At 37.2% G+C, this 11,101-nt stretch overlaps 1 protein-coding gene and 2 long non-coding RNA genes across 5 annotated transcripts in view; 1 reads left to right on the top strand and 2 right to left on the bottom strand.

Moving 5' to 3' along the window:
- The window catches only part of LOC119617119, a 4,036-nt gene extending 3,789 nt beyond the window's left edge, over positions 1-247 (top strand). The window contains exon 2 of the long non-coding RNA XR_005233302.1: positions 5-247. This is a non-coding gene — a long non-coding RNA (uncharacterized LOC119617119). The remainder of the gene's footprint in view (positions 1-4) is intronic.
- Positions 1-11,101, bottom strand: part of si:ch211-214p13.3 (nectin-1) — a 39,348-nt gene that overhangs the window by 27,694 nt on the left and 553 nt on the right. For 2 of the 3 annotated variants that reach the window (XM_037976197.1, XM_037976196.1), the window contains exons 1-2: positions 2,969-3,254; positions 136-331 (exon numbers count right to left, since the gene is read on the bottom strand). In XM_037976197.1, coding sequence (XP_037832125.1) covers positions 136-331; positions 2,969-3,113 — 341 coding nt within the window. In that variant the 5' untranslated portion in view covers positions 3,114-3,254. Of the gene's footprint in view, positions 1-135; positions 332-2,968; positions 3,255-8,594; positions 8,756-10,875; positions 10,904-11,101 lie in introns of those variants that run through there. The other variant, XM_037976198.1, reaches the window with a different exon arrangement.
- On the bottom strand, positions 4,565-8,588 carry LOC119617120. The gene is made up of 2 exons (XR_005233303.1): positions 8,410-8,588; positions 4,565-4,838 (listed from the first exon to the last, which is right to left on the bottom strand). It is a non-coding gene; the product is annotated as an uncharacterized LOC119617120 (long non-coding RNA).

Genomic DNA, 11,101 nt, shown 5'->3' on the forward strand with positions numbered 1-11,101 from the left:
AGAGGTATTTCTGTCTTGAAATTGCCACTTGGAAACAGAGAGAAGATGCACGTGTAGCTCCCCTCATCATCCAGGTTTACATCATTTAACTGGAGAGTTCCATTCTGGTCAGCAAAATTCCCAATAAATCGAAATCTCTTATCATTCCCGTTGACAAACTGAACCCCAGAGGGTTTGATTATCAAGAAATTGTCCGTCTGTGGCTTTCCTTTAGTCTTTCTCTGCCATGAAATCTGTTCGAGGCTCTCACTGCTCAGTGATTGTGTTAGTTTGCAGGGTAAGGTGGCAGAAGCTCCAAACTCAGCGGTTGCTCTACCACCCATCACATCCGCTGCAAAGAAAAAAATATATATCAAGTTATTGTGGAGCACAACCCAGGCAACAATAAATGGTTATGTTTGAGACTCAGCTGTCTAGATAAATCTTAAGGATAAGAGACACTCTTTCAAGGACAAAATTGTGCACATGCTGTGTAAAAACAAGAAACATCATTAAAACAGATAAAGTTTCCTTGGGCTCCAAATTTCCACATCCTACAGTGCAGCCTTGGCTCTTTTTTCCAGACAGTTTCACAACCATTTATGAAGAAACCAGACTGGAGACTTTAGAAAACTGAAGAGAAAATATGTCTCCTAAAGCTTTTTTTTTGTGTGTGTGTGAAGATTATCAATAACCATGTCTAAATTATAAATTCAACCACCTTTTTTCTCTGTTCATACACACAATAGTGAGAAACACTTCAGTTTAACATGAACAGAGTGTGACAAAGATTAGACATTTAATCCAACTTTTGTAATTACTGTTTTATTTTTAAACTCTATGTCCCATGACTTTATCCCTATGGGTTAAAAGTACAAAGGTTCTTAGCTCAACATGCAATACCAAACTCTTCTATTTTTAAGAAGTGGTGACTCATAGTTATTTAAAGGACTTCAGCTTTTGGAGGGGAAAATATGTCTCTGAAGAGTTCAAACAAGTGAACTCACTGCTAATGACACACTTGATTTACAATCACACTGCATTTACAATCCAACACAATGGGGAGCACTTTGTGTTGCAGTCTGGATTTAAACTTCTTCATAGCACAGAGTCAGCTTTGCTGCAAGTTTTTAATGACGTTCTCCTGGCTTGTGACTCTGGTGTTTACGTGATCCTTGTTTTACTGGACTTAACCGCTGCTTTTGAAACAGTGGACCACAACATTTTATTGTCACGTCTTCAGCACCAAGTAGGCATCTGAGGCACTGCTCTGAAGTGGTTAAGGTCCTATCTGGCAGACAGAACAGTTTCTGTAAAAATTGCAGGGTGTAAATAGGGTTCTGCTCCTTTGTCATGTGGAATTCCCAGGGGCTCAGTTTTGGGGCCTTTGCTTTTTTTCTTTGTACCTCCATCCTCTAGGATCAATTTTCAGAAAACATGGCGTCTCCTTTCATTGTTATGTTGATGATTACCAAATCTACGTGCCTTTAAGGTGCATTGATGCATGGTCCATTAAACCTCTTTTTTTGTGTCTCGAGGATCTTAAAGCGTGGATGGCCCCAAACGTCTTGCATTTTAATGAAAAATAAAATACTGAGGTACTTGTTTTTGGACCTAGTGGAGCATGTCTGAGCCCTCCAGTTGATTTAGACCCCCTGGCATTGTGTGTTAAGTCCACAGTTACAAACTTTGGTTTTAAGACTTTAGTGACTTTAAACTTGACAGTCAAATAAGGGGTAAAGTCAAGTATAATTTTTATCATTTGCAAAGGTAAAACCTATTCTTTCAAGGCTACAGTTTGAAACAGTAATCCATGCCTTCATTTCATACTGGCTGGATTACTGTAATTCCCTGTATTTTGGAGTCAGCCAGTCCTCACTGACATGTCTGCAGCTGGTGCAAAACGCAGCTGTGCGTCTTTTAACAGGAACATATTAGAGATATGCTCCTGGTCGATCCCAGGTGTAAGCGGAAGCTTAGAGGTGACAGGGCCTTCTCTGTCTGTGGCATTAAACTACGCAATGCTCTGCCTTTGCACGTTCAACAGGTCCCCTAAAACTCGTTTAAAAACTTATTTTTTACAGTAAAAATATTTTTTTTTACAGTTAAAATTTTACTCAATGGATTTTAACCCAACTGAGACTTGATTTTCCTTCATTTTTATTGGCATTGATTTGATCTGTTCAACTGCATCGTTTTATTGTGTTTGGAATTGAGTTTTTAATTCATTTTGTGCGTTTAGCCTTCCTATTCATGTTTATGCTTATTTTATTTATTATTGACGTCCAGCACATTGTTCCAACTGTGGCTGGTGTTAAAGTGCTATATAAATAAAGTTGATGATGATGATTAAAGATAAAAGCGAGTTCACTGAGCTCGCCCCACTGGTGAGGGTTTTATCTGGTGGCGGACAGCAACCCCAGGATTAAGGCGTCTGGGCCTCCTGGGTTGTCTCAATGACAGATTAAAACAGCCACCAACAAGACCAAGCCTAAATATTTACAGAAGGTGCCCAACTCCCCCTCCTCACATAGGAACAGCTAAGCGCCTACATCTAAATGTTTCCTGCCACAGAGGTCCCCCCACGTCCCCATCTCTATTCAGTCTGATGCTCTTGAATGCACACCTGTCTCCGATTAGTCCTCCCCTCAGCACCCCACCACACATCCTGGTTGTGAGAAACAAAGAGCGGGCAGTATATGCGCATGCTGGACGAACTGATTCGATGGTTACATGTTAAAACGCGAGGGAAAAGAAAACCCCACAATTGATAATAATAATAATAATAATAAACAGAAAAAAACATGCGACTGCGTAAGACATATAAGATGGAGGACAGTTGCGGAAAAAGCTGCAGGTTCACCGCCTGCATCGGGGTTTTCAGCAGCAGCGTCTGAGCCAAAATGTAAAAATAAATAAATAATTCGTCTGTTCTCCTTTTGAAAAAAGGAGAAGACGTCGACGAGAAAGATGAAACAAGCAAAACTACCTCGGGCATATCTGCTCCAAACCAGTATGAACACGAAAAAAAAACAACATGCTGAAGACTGAGACCCGACTGCATCCGACCCGCTCCTCTGAGAATAAAAGGCCCGCTTAGTCACCGCTGTCCGATCAAAAAAAATATAAAGCATGGTGCCAGGAAAAAAAGCGCATTATTAGAAAAATAAATACAAAATAATAATTGCTTCATATAAGCTATAAAAATGTGACGAAGGGAGCCAAGTCGTAGACAGTAGAGAGCCGTTCACTTTTTGTTGTTTTTTCTGACACGCACTGAGGTGCAGAGAGGGAGGACCAATGGGAGAACGAACTTTGTGTGACGTAACGTATAGACGTAATGGTGCATGACGCAGTTCTCTGTCAAGCCGTTTTAACATAAATTCGGTTTTACCGCCCTTACAGTCCAGATATCTCAAATTGTTTTATGACTAGACGTTTAGCATTTAAGATTTCTCCAATTATATGTCGACTAGACAAAATACATATTTGAGATATCTATAATTACATTCTGACTAGTCGAAATGACGTCAGATTACCATTGAGTTCTATGGAGATTTCAATTCAAGATATCTTAAATTAATTACTGACTATCTGAAATACACATTTCAGATATCTACAATTAAATTATGACTATTCAAAAATACAATTCAAGATATCTTTAATTTAGTTTTGACTAGTCATAATTCTAATTAAAGAGATCTCTAATTGCTCGATAATTCAAGACATCTTAAATGTGTTTTTGGATAGGAGATATGTAATTTTGACTATTGAAAACTAAATTATAGATATCTTAAAGCAAATAATGACTAGACAAAACTAAATTAAAGATATCTTGAATTGTAATTTTGAATAGTCATAATTCCTTTTAAGATATCTCTAAATGAATTAGAGATATCTTCAATTGACATTCTGACTAGTTAGAATGACATTATCTTGAATTAGTATTCTGTCTAGTCAAAACGTCATAAATTTACGTAGCATTTTGGCAGACAGTGTGTAAGGCATTCTAACCTTAGGCTACTTGATTGTGCTATTCAGTGGTCAGCAATGTCAGGTCAGTCCAGCTCAAATAGGCTACTTGTGTTTCTTAAGCATTCTTCAAGTACACGATTTTCACGCTCTCTACATATCCCATACTGAAGAGCTCTTTCTATATTGTGGCATTTTCTTACAATTTTGTCCAAAACTGCCAGCGCCATTGTTCAGGCAATTGTTCGGACAGCTCATTAGAACCAAAGAGGGGCTTACACGCAATGTCTTACTTCAGATATGTAAAATTGTAATTCTGGCTAGTCATAATTACGTTTGAGATATCTTGAATTGATGTGTGACCCGTCAAATGACAAATCCGGTGACGTCATTCGAGATATCTTGAAAAGAATTTTGACTCGTCAAAATGTAGTTGAAGATATCTTGAATTATTATTATTACTAGTCATAATGTAAATACAGATATCTTAAATTACCATTCCGGATAATCAAAATGTAGTTTTGTCTAGTCAAAATGCATTTTTAGATATCTAGAATGTAATTATGGATAGTCAGACGAAACCAAATTTATGTTAAAACGGCTTGCCATAGCAGTACGTCTAATTTTCTTTTTTATTATTAACAGCATATACAACAAATATGGCATTGACATCAAACATATTCGAACCTGGAAAAAGCCAGCACAGGCTGCTTCCAAACACACAGAAGTAAAAAAAATAAATAAATAAAATAAAGTAAAATAAAATGAAAAAAATAGGGTTTTTGCGGTAGTTTCAGTTTGTTTATCTTATGTTACAACTCGTCCATGAATGTCATACATAAGAAGAGGTGGCAGAGTTCCTTGTGAAAAGTGGGGAAAAGATGGTTCTGTTTAAAAACAAACAAACAAACAAACAAAAAAAAAACGACATTTGTGAATAAAATACTTGCCCATAACAATTACTACGTTTAAAATACTTTCAAGTTTTTCCTTTCAGTTCCTTTCCTTTCAGTTTTCATGGTGCAAAAAATACTGTACTGTGCAAAAACAACTGCCTTTTTGAATATAACGAAGGCATATTAAGGCCAAACACCCTTTCAGTGTCAAGCCTTAAGGGTTTTATCCCTGTAATTACTTTTAAATAAGTAAACTTTCACATTATCAAGGTTGTTGTGTATGACAGTTTAAATATATGAACTTTCTTGTTGCTAAAAGTACTTGCATCAAAAACCACATGACTGGTAATAATACAGGCAAGGTAGACAAGCAAACTCGACAGAATCAATGCAAAAATCGCAAAATATTCTTTCAGATTTAATAATTTTTTGAGTTTACATTCATTACAGTACAGTTACCTGGAAGTACCTTTCCAAAAACAAACAAGAAGGAGACTAAAGAGGCCACCTGTGAGCACTCAGAGTTACAACTTCAGCACGTGAGAGGGGAAAGACTGTGTTACAACAGCTTCTGTTCAGGTTCTTCATCAGTCCAAGCTTCATGGGAAAATGGCAAAAACAAAAACCCACAGCTAAAAAAAAAATCTTACTAAATGTGGACTGGAATTTGCCAAACAGGATGTAAAAGACTCCAATGGGTAAGTGCTTCTTAGCAGCCAGCCCTGGAAGGTTTGTAAAGATGAAGGGTAAAATAAATGCAGCAAAATACACCATTTAAAAATCCCAGTCACAGTTACCACAAGTGTTTGCTTACCTACAGAAACAGCTGAAATGACTGAAAATAGGTCAGATGGTCAACTTACCACCATATTTGTTTACCTACTCAGACATTTAGGTTTTCAGCATCTGTGCTTTGTTTACATTGAGCCTGGACCCACATTTCAGAATTGCATTCAGTGTATCTGGAAAACTATTAAAGTAAACTCTTTTAAACTGCACCATTTGATATAATTCAGGATTAACTTTATATGTTTGGTTTTATAATTTGTAGTGAGTAACTTTAATGAAACCGGGGCTTTAATGGTGAAGAATTTCTCCCCTGTCATATAGTGGAACCTGATAGTTAATAGGATGATGTCTGGATCTTGAGTTATTGGGTGGGTACGTGCCAGTTCACAGAGGGGCAAGTTTACTTAAAGCTCTGTTGGTCTGCAGGGGAAAAAATAAATTTGTTTCTAACACTTTGTTTTTACCGTGGGCAGTGGTTAGAGCTGTCGCAGGTTTATCTTCCAGCCTTTCTGGGTGGAGTTTGCATGTTCTTCCTGTGGGCATGTGTGGGTTTTCTTAGGGGACGCTGGTTTCCTCCTACAGACCCAAAACATGCATGTTGGGTTCACTGGAAACTTTCAAATGTCCCGAGGTATGAGAGAGGGTTTGAATGGTTGTTTGTCTCGTTTGTCTCTATGTGTCCCTGTGATGGACTTGTGACCTGTCCAGGATGTCGCCCGCCTATCATACAGTGACTGCTAGAAAACAGGCAAAACGCGGGTAAAGGCAATGGACTGACAGATGTTTTTACTGTAGAATCAGTTCCTCTAAAGCCAGCTGCAGTTTCTTGGAGATAATAGAGAGCCAGAGTTGAGAATCTGACTGCCCAGAAGTAATGAAATCACACTTATATAGACAGCTAATCCACTTTCACATTCAAAATGTAACATTTTAATCAGGAAACATGTCATCTGGTGGTATCCATTCAACTGAAGACACAAGGACTCCTTCACCAACAAGGTCCAAGTCCCAGTAAGGAAAAGTAGTTTAAGAGCATCTGTATTTTATTTCCTTTTGCAGATGTAAAGTCATGCATGTTTCATTCAGGACCAACCATAATAAAAGCATGTTTTTTAGCCTGTCCGAGCAGAGAACAGCTTTTCCCAAATTGGTCATGTTTTTACACGCCTGTTTTTACACGCCTGCCTCCCATCACCACAATGCTGCTCTTTGTTGGAGATCCCTCAAGCAGCTACAACACATTTTTATGTAGTTTAGTCATTGCGGAGCAATAGAGATGAATTAAAACGAAACAAGTTATTTCTTTATCTGATAAAATATGTGCATCTTTTAAAGAATAGTTTATTTATATATATATATATATATATGTACATATACACCACACACACAAAGTAAATATAAATACACTAACGCCCTCTGCTGGCCATAAAACCAGCTTACAGCAGTTGTGCTTCCTCGCTGATCAACCTGCAGAAATCCCTGCACTCTTATCCTTTACACTAAATATTTATGGAAGTAAGTAATTAAGTATGTACAATTTATTGCAAAGTTAAAACAAGAATGAGCTGTCTTGTTAAGATTGTTGATCTTATAAAAAGTAAATAAGCTTTTAGCTCCATAGACTGTTGTTAAATGAGCTGACACGTGAAGGTCACAACCAAGCAAGAAAAAAAATCAAAAAGCTTTTAACCAAGTTATTCTATATAACCTGATATGACCCTTTTTTCACATGAGAATCCAAAACAAACACCCTTTTAGTGTTAAGCTTTAGGAGTTTCATCCCTGTAATCATATTTTGACAAGTGAACATTATGAGGGTTGATATGTTAGAAAAATACAATTTATGAACTTTCTTGTCACTAAAAGTTATTGAACATTGTTACATGCCTGCCAGGCTGTTTATGTCACCCCCCCCCCCTTTTTTTTTTGTCTCTTCACAGGTAGTAAGGAAGCTGGTGTCTTAATCTAAAGCTCTGGTTTGAAAGGCAGCAGTGATATGTATTCCTATAAGGAACTCTAGGCCTTGTTTTTCCTTTCCTTACACCAGTTTTTAATCAGCACATCTGCAGCATATTTATAATATTTACTTCCCTCAGACATACACTCTCAAGGTTTCAGTGCCACTTAAAATACAGACTGAGTTACACCTTATCCTGGAAAAAAAAAACCCAAAGGTCAACAAATGAAAGGTAGTCTAAATGTTAAGTCTCTTCTAAAACTTGTTGTATTGACTGTGTTTTCAAAACCCACCAGAGTACACCACAGGTCACAGATGGCAGCAGTCATTTATAGCCCCCACATTTGAAGTCAAGCTTTATAAAACTGTTGGTTTAGGTTTAATTCTGTTTTAAATTTTTCCACCTTTTTTTAAACCTTCACTTTACTGTGCAAGGCTCAAGTTTATGGGGATTCAACGTCTGAATATAAACGAGAGGCACTCTTTCCCTCCGGACATTCTTTCTTTTCACACACCTTCCTCTGTGGAGAAAAAATTTGCACACTTGGCACAAAATCTAGATCTGGCCTGTCCTGCGGAGTCAAATAGCAGAACCTCATGCTGGGCTGTTTGTCAATCCTGTTCCTTATCTTTAGCTTTCATGCAGCTGAACTTTAGAACTAGTCATATGATGGGTCATTCATCAGAGTAGGCTTGTCCTCCCTCACGTTTATGGATGGTGAAATTAGGACGGTTAGAAGAAGGTTAATATGGTTGATTCTCACTCCTACACAAGCACAACATTCAGAATCCTTTAATCACCGAGTTTCAGCTTACCAAGTACTTTCAGAGGTATTTCTGTCTTGAAATTGCCACTTGGAAACAGAGAGAAGATGCACGTGTAGCTCCCCTCATCATCCAGGTTTACATCATTTAACTGGAGAGTTCCATTCTGGTCAGCAAAATTCCCAATAAATCGAAATCTCTTATCATTCCCATTGACAAACTGAACCCCAGNCAGAGGGTTTGATTATCAAGAAATTGTCCGTCTGTGGCTTTCCTTTAGTCTTTCTCTGCCATGAAATCTGTTCGAGGCTCTCACTGCTCAGTGATTGTGTTAGTTTGCAGGGTAAGGTGGCAGAAGCTCCAAACTCAGCGGTTGCTCTACCACCCATCACATCCGCTGCAAAGAAAAAAATATATATCAAGTTATTGTGGAGCACAACCCAGGCAACAATAAATGATTATGTTTGATTGAGACTCAGCTGTCTAGATAAATCTTAAAGATAAGAGACACTCTTCAAGGACAGAATTGTGCACATGCTGTGCAGAAGACGGTTTGAGTGAGAAGTAAATAAAATTAAAAAAAAAATCCACAAAACAGGAAAAATCCTTTTGTGAAGATTATCAATAACCATGTCTAAATAATAAATTTAACCAGCTGTTTTCTCTATTCATACACACAATAGTGAGAAACACTTCAGTTTAACATGAGCAGAGTGTGACAAAGATTAGACATTTAATCCAACTTTTGTAATTAGTGTTTTATTTTAAACTCTATGTCCCATGAATTTATCCCTATGGGTTAAAAGTACAAAGGTTCTTAGCTCAACATGCAATACCAAACTCTTCTATTTTTAAGCAGTGGTGACTGATGGTTATGTAAAGGACATTAGTGGCATGCACATTCAGCTTTTGGCAGAAAAATTGTCCCTGAAGAGTTCTCTCATGTCTAGAAGCAAAAAGACTATTTCAACAACCTAACAGATTGTTAGTTTGTGTTTTCAACTATGATTTCCAACTTCTTATACAACTTTCTGCTGTAACAAACTCAATCTTTGTGGCAAATAAAGATCTATTACTAGTTATATGTAATAAAAAATAACTGATTAATATTATTCAGACCACTGAAGAAGCGAGTACCTTCTGAACATTCATCAGAGAACATTAGCTGGATGTTTCATGTTGAATTTTTAAAGCATATAGAATTTATGACAGGGCTTCACATTTTCATTGGATATTTAGGATGTTCGTTATCCCTAAATGATTTTCTTAAAACACTGTAATTGTATCTATTTATTTACCCCAGATACATGATCTCGGCATCATTTTAAAGCTCTTTCAGTCAAAATTGATCACTTTATTAACAAACAATGTAACTGGGCTCATCTTTTCCACAGTGGGCCTCAGTCTTTCCTGCTGTATTAAGGACACGTGTGTGTTTATATTCTCTGGAACTCCAGTAGTGTTAACTTCCTGTACATTTAGTTTAGTTTATCTTAGCTCATATTTTGACTGTCTTAGCCTAATTGTTGTTTAGTTCAGCTTTAACTTTATCATGATTTTATTTAGATTATTTTAGCTACTATTTGGACTGTTTTAGCTCATGTTTAGATATGTTTAGTTTCATTATGTCATTTAGATTATCCTATATTTCATTTAGATTATACATGATTGATCTATATTTGATTATGATGTTTCTATGATGTTTGCTGTATTTGATTCTGTACCTGACTGTTGCTTCTGTGTTGTAAAGCACTTTGAATAGCCTTGTTGCAGAAAAGTGCTATATAAATAAATTTCACTTCACTTCACTTCTCTTCACAATACACTCAGAATAAGGCTGGATTCCTGTTGAACAATACTGATAACAGTAGAAAAGTTAGTCAAACACTATGGTTAGTACTTTGTTAGGAGGATAGTCACCAGATAGAGGATGCATGGGTGTCCTAAATTATATAACTTCTGCACAATACCTAAATGGCAAATGGACTGTACTTATATAGCGCCTTTCTAGCCAATCAGACTACTCAAAGCGCTTTAAAACAAAATCTGTGCCCTCCTTTACCCATCCACACAGCACTGAATCTCTGCAAGGGATTCAGTGTCTTGCCCAGGGACACTTCAACATTTGACTGCTGTCAGGAATCGAACCTCCAGCTCTCATTGGAGGACAACCACTGACGCCCCAGCCCCCACAACTATGGGCTCAAATTCTATTCATAATTTTTTTGTGCTTTTAAATCAGAATGTGTAGTTGTTATTTAAGTTTTGTAATCTTGTAAACCAAAATTTCTGAGAGCTTCATCTTTGTGCATGTGCAAATAAGAATTTGTGCGCGTGAAAAAAAGAGGTTTGCATTTGCAGGTTCACAGGAATGAACGCACAGTTTGTGTCCCAGGAATCAGCAGCCTGCATCAGAGAAATCAGATCCAAAATTTAAAAAAAAAAAAAGAAGAAGAAGCTCGGCATTTCTCCTTTTAAAGAAAAGTGAAGAAAGATTAAACAAGAAAAAAACACTACCTCGGGCATCTCTGCTCCAAACCAGTATGTAGCGGCCACTTGGAATAAACAGCCAGACGCAGGGAGTTCCAAACGGGTGCAGTTTAATCTGGACTTTAGACACCGTGAAAACTGTAGCATGAAATAAAAGAATACAGAATTGTTGTATATGCTTAACTCTTGTATAAAATTAGCATATTAATGTTCACACATACGAATACGTTGTCCTTAGCTAGTCAACACACAG

Source organism: Kryptolebias marmoratus, linkage group LG6 (assembly GCF_001649575.2).
Source record: "Kryptolebias marmoratus isolate JLee-2015 linkage group LG6, ASM164957v2, whole genome shotgun sequence".
Classification (NCBI taxonomy): Eukaryota; Metazoa; Chordata; class Actinopteri; order Cyprinodontiformes; family Rivulidae; genus Kryptolebias; species Kryptolebias marmoratus.